The sequence below is a fragment of the Oncorhynchus kisutch genome, linkage group LG3 (assembly GCF_002021735.2).
Source record: "Oncorhynchus kisutch isolate 150728-3 linkage group LG3, Okis_V2, whole genome shotgun sequence".
In the NCBI taxonomy this organism is placed as follows: domain Eukaryota; kingdom Metazoa; phylum Chordata; class Actinopteri; order Salmoniformes; family Salmonidae; genus Oncorhynchus; species Oncorhynchus kisutch.
Window position 1 is genome coordinate 56,578,651 of NC_034176.2, and position 13,040 is coordinate 56,591,690.

The window sequence follows — 13,040 nt, forward strand, 5'->3', positions numbered from 1 at the left end:
CAGCTTGAGGGAAAGACTTCTTTCAACAAAATTTTACTAATCTCAACAGTGGATACATCAATATCAAATTTGAATGCACATTATCTATACAATTTCATAATATCCATAGTTCAATCAAGTTTCTCCCAAATTCCCTTACAGTACGTAGCAGGAATGTATGTACCCAGAGTGCACTGGGCTACTCTGTATAAAACTATACTGGTCCATGAGAATACTGGTATACCAATATTGCAAACAAATTGTGGTGATTTACTGAATCTTATAAAAGTACCAACATCACTGGGAAAGCAATGAATAAATAATCCATTGAGTAAATAACAGAGGCCTGAGAAGAGATGAATGTTTGTCACACTTTCACTGTCTACCATTGGCTTTAAGTTTTTCAAGTTCTGTCTGTATCAGATCAGCAGTGTAGTTCTGATCACAGGAGCGAAGGGCCTTAATCAAAGTGTCTGTTTTGGCCTCAGATTTCTGCATTTTCCGCCATTCCTTCAAAAGCTCCACCACTTGCTCCTCCAGGTCATTAGGGTGCTTCTGTGCGATATGATCCAGTTTGGCCTCTGGCAGGCCAAGTTTACGGCCATATGCTCGCCACCTCCTTCCAAGGTTGTCAGTGATCACTTTGGTTGCAATGTCAAGCTTTGCTGGGAAGAGAAAAGATGCCATGGAATGTAAATAAGTCTCCTACAAAAGTAATATTTCCAACTCACTGCACTATATACAGTAGGCTATACATCATGAGGCATACAGTTGCATTTTATATTTGCCCTCAGAGGAAATATTCTATTTACACTGGCCAACATTTACTGTATGGGAGATCATGTCAGAAAGATAGTGACAATGTAGCCTAATATCTTTCATAGCAATTGTGACAGGGTTCCCCAAATAACATGAAGTCATGTTCTCTGAAATATTCTTACATTCAACAAGATATAGGGCACTTCCTTCTGTAGAATGACTAAGCAACACCTCCCTTTTAACTATTGAAACAGGCGTAACAGCCCAAGAAAAAAATGGCCTATGCTTTGTCAACATTTTGCCATCAATATTCGGGAGTGGGGATAACCACTTAATTTACCTTGCTCCTCATCGTTAGGAAGATCATTCGGTGATCCAGCATATTGACTTTCACAGTTGGTAATGTTGTCTGCAAGATCTAGGCGACCAATGTCTTTCAAAAGCGAAACTAGAAATACCGTGTTGTCAGGTCCAAGTTTATTTCTTTCCATTAAACCCGTGAAAAGTTGTATACCACTGGTCATCTTCTCGAGTCGACTTTTCCCTATTTCTTTAATGCAAAGGAACTTCATTTTCTCCAATTGATCACCAACAAGTTCACCTGAAATCTTCAGCAACAAGCTGTTAAATGCGCTCATCTTGGCTGTAGTGGAACCAAATAACTTCCTCACACACGACAGACCGTCTTCTTTGGAATTGGGTTGGCGGATCGCATTCAACTTTCAAGGCGTATACATCGCCACCTACTGTACTGGATTGGGAGGCCAGGCACGGCCAAACTACATTACATTTTCTTCATTAGTCCCGTTCCTCTAAGAAAGTGAAATAGACCCCTAGACACCACTTCCCTTCTCTCGTCTCCCCACACTACACCACCCGAACATGCCTCTCTAACCCTGTCACACAACCTCTCTGTCTACCTCATTCCGGTAAACACTCATCACACATACCCGTTTCATGTCTCCCTATCATCCACAAGGTGGCATTCAAACCTGTGTGCCCAAACCGTAATCTACTCCACACAACTTCATCTCTCCTACATCCCATACTCCCCACCTCTTCCTTTACCGACCAATGCATACCATAAAATTGCCTCCCTCTACTACTAGCATCGCACTCCCTTTGACAAAGATCGAGCCCTTTTTCCCGGATCAAGGACTTGATTTCTCTGCGGGACCTGAATATCTACCCCCTCTCCTCACAGCGCTCTTAGCCACCACATCAGCCTTCTCATTACCCTCCACCCCCACATGGCTGGGAACACAACAAAAGATGACCATCACTCCCACCCTCTCCAATCCCATTGACAGCACCATCTCCACAAACAAGTCTCCCAAATTCAACTTGCACTTCTTCACACTACTCAACACTGCAGCTGAATCAGAGTGGACCACCACTGTGTGGTTTCACCTCCTCCACCCATCTCAAACCTACAATCACAGCCATCATCTCTACCACATACACTGACGCAATCAGTTAACCGCTTACATAGTCCAACATTACAATCTGGGATATATAACCAAGCCCTCACCCTTCCACTCACTGGATCCTTTGAACTATCTGTATATATTCTTAAATACAAATAAAACCGATTCTCTCTATATCTCTCCTCACACCTTCTCACGTCCCCACCCCATTCTTCTGGCCTGTCACGTCCCCTAACGTGAGGCATCAATTATATAAAGAACACATGACACGCATACATACATATACTGTAAGCATTTCGCTACACTCTCATTAACATCTGCTAACCATGTGTATGTGACAAATAAATTTGATTTAATTTTGTACACTTCTCATAACTTGTATTCTTTTATTGGAATTCAAACATCCAAAAATGTTAACTTTAGCCTGACAGACCTCTAGTGTAAATATAAGCCCTGCTGTCAAAAAAAATAAATCACAACTGAAATAAATGTAGTACTATCCTAATCAAATATAGTTGTAATGTTGCTGTACAATTCAGGTAAATATTTAATACACCAAGATGTTCTCCACTGCTCCAGTTAAATCTATATCAAGAGGAATATCAAGGACGGAAATACCTAAGGATCAGTTGGGAATAAGATGCCACTCGAATCTAAAACAAGGTATTGCGGCTGCCATTCAGCGTCGGCCTATAAGTCGTACAATGAACAAACCATATTAAGTCGATTAGTAGTTGAAAAAAAAAAAACAAGAACATGTCCTTGCATCAGAAATGACAATATGAGGTAATGCAATATTCTGCAGTGTCCTAACAAATACATTTTAGACTATGTTAATGGTCAGAGTTCTTTCTATAAGCAAAATGAAAGACATCTTATATAAATCAGTATCAAACACCTGGGTATGGATCCAGGCGTAATGTAATCTTCCAAACATATTCTATTGCAAGAGGTCGATGTTGATACATTTCAATACCGCAGACACACAAAACAGAAGTTTAAGACAGTTAAATATTGTACAGATCATTGAAAATAAAATATCATAATTGTGAATAATGTAATTCATTCCAACAGTCTGGGGGGGGGGGGGGGGGCAGTCACATTCCTAAACACAGATTTACAGATCATACTGTATAAAAAAACAGTGGTCACAAAGAAGAAAAACAGGGACATGGTACCACAATGGATAGAATTTAAAAAATATATTTCTTCGTTTGTTTTTGTGCTTCATTTGATCATGCGGTTTTAAAAAGGCTTTTAATGATGTTTAACTTGTGTTAAGATGTTTGTTTTTTTGAAAGTTGATCCTGTTTTACAAATCATATACATTGAGTGTACAAAACATTAGGAACACCTGCTCTTTCCACAGACTAACCAGGTGAAACTGGGTGAAAGCTATGATCCCTTATTGATGTCACCTGTTAAATCCACTTAAATCAGTGTAGATGAATGGGAGTAGACAGGTTAAAGAACCATTTTTAATCCTTGAAACATGGATTGTTTATGTGTGCCATTCAGAAGGTGAACGAGCAAAACAATAGATTTAAAGTGCCTTTGAACGGGGTATGGTAGTAAGTGCCAGGCGCACTGGTTTGAGTGTCAAGAACTGCAACGCTGCTGTTTTTGTTTTTTTACACAACAGTTTCCTGTGTGAATTAAGAATGGTCCACCACCCAAAGGACATCCAGCCTTTTTGACACAACTGTGGGAAGCATTGGAGTCAACATGGGCCAGCAACACTGTGGAATGCTTTCAACACTTTGTAGAATCCATACCCTGATTAATTGAGGCTGTTCTAAGGGATAAAGAGGGTGCGACTCAATATTAGGACAGTGTTCCTAATGTTTTGTAGACTCTATATTAATAGGATTCAATATTGACTGTGTATTGGATATGCATTAAAAAGTTTAGTTTACTTACAAACAATATACAAAATGAGCTGACAAAATACATTCTTCCTCTCCTTGAAATAGTTGTCTGTGCATTGTTAATCAGAAAATAAAAACTCCAAAATAATTTGTGCTTATGAAACAAAAATGTAGGCCACTGCCCCCTTCTAAATGTTTGACAGAGCATTGCTAGAATTTTATTCACAACATGGCTATTGTACATTTTCTGTAACCAGGTTTCCATCCAACCTTTTTATGCTAGTAAAGTACATGTCAGTGTAAAAAATGTGACAGGTCTGATGGAAACTGTAAAATGTTTAGTAAACTTTGCAAATATCGACAAGGTGGGTTATTTTTGTGTAGGTAAAATTAATTATGCGAGATATCGGTGGAATAACCATCATATCGAAGTTAATTTGGGAGTGACGCGATGACGTGTTGTCCTGCCACTACGAATCGTCGGAAAAGCAAGCAGTTTCTAGCCATTATGATGAACTTCACATGGTGGTGAAAGTGATAGGTGATGAGTTTGATGCTGCTTTCCAATAAATATCGAGGATCTTATTCTGGTGATATGATCGTCGATGCTTGGCTGCTATTTGACAAATTAAAATAATCTCGCTCTTTTGTCCATAATGTCATCATCAGGTAGGCTATATGCGCACTCTAGCCAACAGATACATTGGCTAGAGCGCACTTGCCAATACCAGAATGGGCACACTCGCTATATAACGCTATATAACGTAACATTTTTTTGTGAGAAAACTATCAGTAAATTTTAAAATGTGATGGAAACCTTTAACTTGTAGGCTATTTTTATATTAGGTAAGTGGGAATTTAACTGCAAACGGTATTTTTATGTGTACTACGTCATCATGGACATACTTTTATCTGCAACATGTCAATTTGATGGAAACATCTCTGGTGGGAAAATTTGCATGAAAATCTGTCCAATTGGATGGAAACATAGTTATGAATTAGTATAATAACAAACAGGACATAAAAACGACATAAGGGCAAATTGGCATGGTAAACAGGCAGAATGGCAAGCTCCTTTACCTGATCTCAGCGTCTTAAAAAGGCAAAAGTTACAAAATAAAAACATTAGCTAGCAAAATTGCATATTCAAAAAAGATCTACATGTTTTCCTGCATTGTACTATAAAAAACACTCAGCCTTCTACCTGATACCTGGTTCACCAAAAAGATGGGCTATGACTTGCTACAAGTCAGAAGGGGTGCAGATGCAGAAGCCTGCCAATAAATGCCTCCCTCGTTTCTTGAGTAGGCCGCTGTGTGTGTGTGAAGTGTGCAAGTCCAGACAGAGGGGCTGAAGGTTTTTGAACAGACTAGATGAACGGACAGATGGAGCCGCCCCCTAGGACACTAGAATTTAGAAGGTGTATGCGAGGCAGGGCGAGAGCGGGGCTGAAAAGGACTTTGGTTGGTGTGGTTGTCTCGGAGGAGCTTCTTGCCCTCTTCCTCCTTCATGAAGAGCTCCACCATGAGGATCTTCTCCTTGTGGATCTGCAGACTGATGTCCTTGGGGATGTCTGGGATCAGCCAGTCAACAAAGTCGCTCATCAGCATCACCACATTCTAGAAGGGAAAACAGACAGTACGGAGCGAGGCATTTCTTTCACAATTCCTTCAATACAATTCCAAAAACAGTAATTCAAAAGGATATGATAAAACACTTTCAGCATAAAAAGATTGAACCCTCAAATGACTCTTGGGTTTGTTTTTGTGTAGGCATCTGACCTGAAAAACAATGACAAAGGCCAGCCGGCAAGCCAGTATAGCCCAGAACTCCTTGGAGAGGTCATAGGGGGTGTTGGACCATAGTGTCTCTCTGTAGTCTTTGTATCTGGAGAGAGGGTAGAATTGGCTAAATGATTCACTATAAAATGACAACGCATCCAACGAGTATGATAGACTTCACGCACATTCTCATGAATGCAATACCTATTTGAAAACAAGGCACAGTAAACATGTCGGCCCCGCACAAATGATGCCCAATGATGACGTGCTCAATGGGTGACACGTCTGGTGAGTATGCAGTCCATGGAAGAACTGGGACATTTTCAGCTTCCAGGAATTGTGTGCAGATCCTTACGACATTGGGCTGTATATTATCATGCTGAAACATGAGGTGATGTCTGAATGGCACAACAAAGGGCCTCAGGATCTCATCACGGTATCTCTGTGCATTCAAAATCCCATCGATAAAAAAGCAACTGTGTTCGTTGTCCGTAGCTTATGCCTGCCCATACAATAACCGCACTGCCACCATGGGGCACTCTGTTCACAACGTTGACATCAGCAAACCGCTCGCCAACACAACACCATACACACTTGTCTGCCATCTGGTACTGTGTTGAAACTGATTCATAATTTGCCCACTGAAGTCGGTTACGACGCCAAACTGCAGTCAGGTCAAAACCCTGGCGAGGACTCCAAGTAGACATTCCTGCAGTCAGCATGCCAATTGCACACTCCTTCAAAACTTGAGACATCTGAGGCATTGTGTTGTGACAAAACTTCAAATTTTAGAGTGGCCTTTTATTGTCCCCAGCACAAGGTGCACTTGTGTAATGACCATGGTGTTTAATCAGCTTCTTCATATGCCAGACCTGTCAGGTGGATGGATTATCTTGGCAAAGGAGAAATGCTCACTAACAGGGATGTAAACACATTTTTGCAACATTTGAGCGAAATAAGCTTTTTGTGCATAATTAAGGAACATTTCTGGGATCTTTTATTTCAGCTCATAAAACATGGGACCAACAGTTTACATGTTGCATTTATATTTTTGTTCGGTGTTTATAAATCATTGGGCAGCGTTTCCTTCCCTCCCGCTTGCAGAGCACTGCTGGGGGAAGTAGCTCGATAGTGTAGCCAATATCATCACGCCAGTGTGACAGCTAAAACACATTCATTGGAGTGATTTTCACCCACAAATGTACAACTATGGCATTAACATCTATATTTTGGGAAGAAAAAAAAACTATTACTCTGCTAAAAACAGAATGATTCTGAACACTCTCCCAAGTCCCTACTAAGGCAGACAAGTTTTAAATTCTCACTGAATCTTCTAGCCACAAGAATAAACTAGCTAGTTGGAGAAAGCTCATTAGGATGACTGATGGAACTGACTGAACCCAATCCATTTGTCCCCACTCAACTCTCCCTGCATGACATAAGTCATCAATATTGGGAAGCAGGCATGTCCATATATCCTCTCCCAATTCAACCTAGACTATCCTGAAAGTAACAAAACATGTGCCCGTTATAGTGCCATTGTGTGGTCGATATGAATGTGATTGCATATGTTGAGTCTTGAGAATGGTTGCAAAGGGACGATATATTACTGGAAACTTGTGAAGTTTACAACTAAACAACCAGAATTTTGGTTTCTTTCAAGGATTTTATGTAATCTATCACAAGACAGATTATTACAGGTGTCTGTAATTATCTTTGGCCCACTGTGTGGCCTTATCACATGTAAAATATATGAAATAATATAGAATGACAAAGCTGTAAAACATCCTAAACCATCAACTTTGTGAATACCATTGGTATGTAGGTGGACACCGTATGTGGGCAACGCTTCAAATTAGTGGATTCGGCTATTTCAGCCACACCCATTGCTAACAGGTGTATAAAATCGAGCACATAGCCATCCAATCTCCATAGACAAACATTGGCAGTAGAATGGCCTTACTGAAGAGCTGTGACATTCAACGTGGCACCGTCATAAGATGCCACCTTTCCAACAAGTCAGTTCGTCAAATGTATGCCCTGCTAGAGCGGCCCCGGTCAATTGTAAGTGGTGTTATTGTGAAGTGGAAACATCTAGGAGCAACAACGGCTCAGCCGCAAAGTGGTAGGCCACTCAAGCTCACAGAACGGGACCGCCGAAGTTCGTAATGCGTAAAAGTTGCTTGTCCTCAGTAGAAACACTCACTACTGAGTTCCAAACTGCCTCTGTAAGCAATGTCAGCAGAATAACTGTTCGTCAGAGCTTCATTAAATGGGTTTCCGTTTCCGACAAGCCTAAGATCACCATGTGCAATGCCAAGCATCAGCTGGAGTGGTGTAAAGCTCACCGTCATTGAACTCTGGAGCAGTGGAAACGCGTTCTCTGGAGTGATGAATCACGCTTCACCATCTGGCAGTCTGACAAACAAATCTGCGTTTGGCAGATGCCAGGAGAACGCTACCTGTCAGAATGCATAGTGCCAACTGTATAATGGACTCGGGCTGTTTTCCATGGGTCGGGATAGTTCCCTCAGTTCTAGTGAAGGGAAATCTTAGCGCTACAGCATACCATGACATTCTTGACTATTCTGTGCTTCCAACTTTGTGGCAACAGTTTGGGGAATCCCCTTTCCTGTTTCAGCATGACAATGCCCCCGTTCACAAGCGAGGTCCATACAGAAATGGTTTGTAGAGATCGGCATGGAAGAAATTGACTGGCCTGCACAGAGCCCTGACCTCAATGCCATCGAACACCTTTGGGATGAATTGCAACACCAACTGCGAGCCAGGCCTAATCGCCCAACACCAGTGCCCGACCTCACTAATGCTCTTGTGGCTGAATGGAAGCAAGTGCCTCCAGCAACATCTAGGATGTTTCCAACATCTAGGCTGTTATAGCAGCAAAGGGGGGACCAACTCCATATTAATGCCCATGATCTTGGAATTAAATGTTTGACATTTTGGTCTTGTAGTGTATTTGTTGTCAATGTTTTGTCGTCAAACTGATGGAAGTTGTGAAAAAAGTCAATAGTTGGAAGAGTTGCAGAGTTTATTGAAAATAATGCCATTGTTGATTAGATGCTTTTTTCATTAATTAGGCAATTTTTATCTTGAACCATATAATCTAAACTCATGGACACATAACAAATAAATAACTTTTAAGTATAAATGACAAAAGTTACCATAGATTCTGTGACTCAATTATGTAATCACACAAACAAAGACCAACACATTTGTGAGGGACCTGTGTTTTCAGATGGGAAACTCCTGCAATCTAATTCAATTTGGTATCTATTGTGTAGGGTCAAGTCGAAGACTCCGGTTACTATGGTAAATTACCATTAGCTTTGGTCAATAGCGGCCATATTGTTTTAATTACTAGTATGGAAAATATTGCACTGAGACCTTTCGTGCAGATGGATAATTCGGTACCAGAGTAGCGTTTTTAGTGTTTTTCACAACATTCAAAATGGCGGAAAATCCATCATGGTGGATCTTATGGGTTTCTGAGGCAAACTTGTTCCTTGTGAGGAGAGGAACCTATGTAGCGAATTTCATGACATTATGTCAAACAGTGTGAGGAGCGTGACCTTTCAAAGTTGTCATTTTCTATCGCTTGTTATAGCACCACCATCATCTGGCCAATCAGTGTAATTTTGTAAATGCCAGACCTCTATGGCAAGACATCATTCTCCCAAGTCAAAAATCGGGCCAGTGGTGACGTACACACATACACACGGAGACAGATTCATAGTTCACTTCCCGATTTCATCGTGGGGGGCAATAATATTTTAACTGTCTTACCTGCATATCTGCACTTCATACCCCAGGTGCATAGGCTGCACAGGGGCAGTGCCAGGCTGGAAGTCACTGACGTTGAAGTAGGACAGAGTGTGGTTGACAAAGCCGTGCATGGAGCCATCAGGGCTGTACATGTACTGGTAGACTAGTCGAGGGATGAAGTCTGACGTGAAGGAAATCACAAACGCCTGGAGAGAGCAGACAGAGGAGAGGGGTGTGGTGTGATGACCAAAATTATTTTCAAATGTCCACTAATGCAAATGACAAAATGTCAGCATTGTATAATCTTGATGACAGATCTGGAAATAATGAACACTTTAAGATGTTTTTTTGTTCATGTGAAGGTATGCACTTACATTTACAATGACTGCTACTTTGCTGAGCCCTCTCAGAAGATTATACCAGATGCCTGAGAGAACAAATAAGATATAGCGATATGCCCGAAACACCAATAACTGGGTAGACAAACAGGCTTCATAACATGTATCTATTTTAATTTAAAAAATGGTAGATGCAATGGTTGATTCATTGGTTAAAAAAAAGTATAATGGTCACACCATAAATGTGCACCACCAGAAAAACATTAACATAAAATGCTTCTACACCTGCATTGCTTGCTGTTTGGGGTTTTAGGCTGGGTTTCTGTACAGCACTTTGAGATATCAGCTGATGTACGAAGGGCTATATAAATACATTTGATTTGATTTGATATCCCACTGATATACTGAATGGATATAATAAGGGCTTTTAAGGATCATTAGATTTTACTGCATTATTGTAGGCTAAAAATGTGCTGCATTCAAACCAAATAGCCACAGTATTTGGTCAAAGTCAGAGACTGACTCAATTATGTAATCACACAAACAAGACCAAAACATTTGTGAGGGACCTGTGTTTTCAGATGGGAAACTCCTGCAATCTAATTCAATTTGGTATCTATTGTGTAGGGTAAAGTCTAGGACTCTCCAATTAAGTAAACATTTTCCTTTTATTAGAGCATCAATAGACCAGTGGTGTTAAAGTGTGGAGATGGAAACCTACTGTACCAATGTCTTTTGCTCTGGCTGCGATGGGCCTCCTGACCTCTGTGACAAACTTCTTAGCATCCAGACGGATCTCGATGATGTTGTTGAGCAGAGCAAAGAGTGGTGCCAAGGGAAAGGAGGCCACAAACAGGGTCACCATTCCAAACTGGATGACTGCAAGTAAAAAAATAAAATAATAAATAAAAAGATATTCAAATGGACATTATAACCACAAGGAAATCAACACAAAGCATGCTGTGTAGATTAGATCTTAAATTAGATAACTGGAGCACGAGTATAGAGGGAAGTGGAAAGAGGAGCACAAGCCTATAATAGTCTGCTCTTAATTCCAGACTACACTAGATATGCGTTTACATTTAAAATACACAGTATTAAACTACAAGGAGAACATATGAGAGATGAACATGAATGAGATGGTGGAGTGAGGACACACCATGTTTCTGCACTCGCTTTCCGGGTGGCCAGTCAGAAACTTTACTGAAATGTACTGGGTAAAACTTCCAGAGATCCAAGCAACAAAATATATACAAAAATTGCCCACTTCACATTCTGAATGGGTACAAACACTCTGGCCTTTTGTGCCTGTGTGCAGGTTTCATGTCTGCTGCATCCATATATTAAACCTAGCTGGTTTTCAGTCGAGTACCCTTGGAAAAAGCCACTTAAAAACAGGCATGCCTACCAACCTAAAGATGGACTGAATCTTTGAGTCAGGGTATATAGGACTGCTATGCTACAACAATATAGCTGCTACCCAGAGATGAACTATTTCTAGTTGATAAAATTGTACAGTATAACTAATAACTAGACATATTGAACTAACCCTGGATTCATTACCATAATCCTTCTTTATGGCTTCTGTGTATCAGGGTATGGAACTGCATTATAAACACTTTAGTTCAAAATACTGTTATTATTCAAGGTTTATCCACTGCACGGATAGTGAGCAGTAAGATTTCTTATGGTGTGGGAAAAAGAAGGGAAAGTGGGATACCCCATTCAGTTGTACAACGGAATGCATTCAACTGAAATGTGTCTTCCGCATTTAACCCCTCTGAATCTGAGAGGTGCGGGGGGGGGCTGCCTTAAAATCGACATCCGCGTCATCGGCGCCTGGGGAACAGTGGGTTAATAACTGGGGCAGAACAACAAATGTTTCCCTTGTCAGCTCGGGGATTCGATCCAGCAACCTTTCGGTTACTGGCCCAACGCTCCTGGTATACAGTAAGTAATATAGTAGTATCAGTATGTTATGGCACAGATGTACGGACGTTAGAGCCCCCCCCCCCCCCTCTCCATCTTACACAATGTGTCTTTTCAATGAACATGCTTTTGAGATTGTCCAGTTATTCAGTCAGATGCTGCAATTATGAAAGAAGCCACTGATGAAGACATCTAAGGACTAAAGTAAAATCAGGTCAACTAAATCCACTTGCGTTGATTACGTGGGCGTCATAGACAAAACAGTTCTCTGCTCCTCCACTATAGATTATTTCAAGCAGAGAATATGCGTTTTTAGAAAGGGTTCCACATCGGAGGTTTTACAACTAATCAGGCTCTAATACCGTGAGCGGCATGAAGCAACATTTCTCATCATTAAATCAAATGTCAAGCTATGCCGTCGATAAAGTGATTACTGGAATTAGCAAGCAAGAAAATGTTATCCTCGGTAACACCGCTCTTTACACCGTAATCAGTGACATTTATAGAAGTTGCCAATTTCATACAAATATGGTTGTGTCGTCCCTGCATAAACACACACAAAGACCTGACCTCAATAGCAAGAGCTTAAAAGCTTAAAATAATTGGTCAACTAATGTACATTAGTTGACCAATTATGTATGTAGTGCACAGTACATTAGAAGTAATTCATTGGTTGACCTTAAAAGGGAAAATCCAATCAGACATGCTTATCACACCCCCTAGAATTAAATAGAATATCTATGATCTCTATGTTCCTTTGCTCCAAATCTCTACTCACGGCACACTGCAGTAGTTCATTTCCCTTCTGTCTCGTGTGATAACGAGCATTTGGTATAGGGTGGGCTGAGGGCGGCTGATCCTCAGTAAGCTGTCAGGAGCTTTACTGGACAGACTGACATATGACTCACTCATCTCCATGTACTCTGGGCTGAGGCCCACAAAGGGACCCAGGAAGTGGTCCTTCTCATGACGCTCGAGGGTCATGTTATAGTCCTCCTGCTGCTGAGAGTCCATGTCAGACTTCCGACGCCTGATCAGCTTCTTTATTTTACTGTTTTGAGCAGAGAAAAGAAATGGTAGTAATATGAGTCTAGCCCTGAGCATCTTTCTTTTAGTGCTTGATTGTGTGTGTGTGTGTGTGTGCCTGCATGTGTGAGAGAGTGGGTGTGTGATTAT

The 13,040-nt window shown here is 40.9% G+C and overlaps 2 protein-coding genes across 4 annotated transcripts in view; both read right to left on the reverse strand.

The window, feature by feature from the left end:
* Positions 1–4: 4 nt before the first annotated feature.
* Positions 5–1,451, reverse strand: fadd (Fas (tnfrsf6)-associated via death domain). Its single transcript, XM_020477572.2, has 2 exons — positions 1,079–1,451; positions 5–644 (listed from the first exon to the last, which is right to left on the reverse strand). The coding sequence occupies exons 1-2, from the start codon at positions 1,374–1,376 to the stop codon at positions 355–357; spliced, it is 588 nt and encodes a 195-aa protein (XP_020333161.1). The 5' UTR covers positions 1,377–1,451; the 3' UTR covers positions 5–354.
* A 1,086-nt stretch (positions 1,452–2,537) lies between these two features.
* Positions 2,538–13,040, reverse strand: part of LOC109885771 (anoctamin-1) — a 41,117-nt gene continuing 30,614 nt past the window's right edge. For all 3 annotated transcript variants that reach the window (XM_031809137.1, XM_031809131.1, XM_020477582.2), the window contains 6 exons: positions 12,773–12,915; positions 10,662–10,814; positions 9,972–10,024; positions 9,619–9,803; positions 5,815–5,920; positions 2,538–5,652 (listed from right to left, as the gene is read on the reverse strand). In XM_031809137.1, coding sequence (XP_031664997.1) covers positions 5,440–5,652; positions 5,815–5,920; positions 9,619–9,803; positions 9,972–10,024; positions 10,662–10,814; positions 12,773–12,915 — 853 coding nt within the window. In that variant the 3' untranslated portion in view covers positions 2,538–5,439. The remainder of the gene's footprint in view (positions 5,653–5,814; positions 5,921–9,618; positions 9,804–9,971; positions 10,025–10,661; positions 10,815–12,772; positions 12,916–13,040) is intronic.

What these genes read in the sequence shown, in the direction of transcription:
- fadd (XM_020477572.2), bottom strand. Translation starts at nt 1,376, where the DNA reads ATGAGCGCATTTAACAGCTTGTTGCTGAAGATTTCAGGTGAACTTGTT. An exon ending in TCCTAACGATGAGGAGCAAG is followed by an intron (nt 645 to 1,078) that starts GTAAATTAAGTG and finishes TTCTCTTCCCAG; the next exon opens with CAAAGCTTGACATTGCAACC.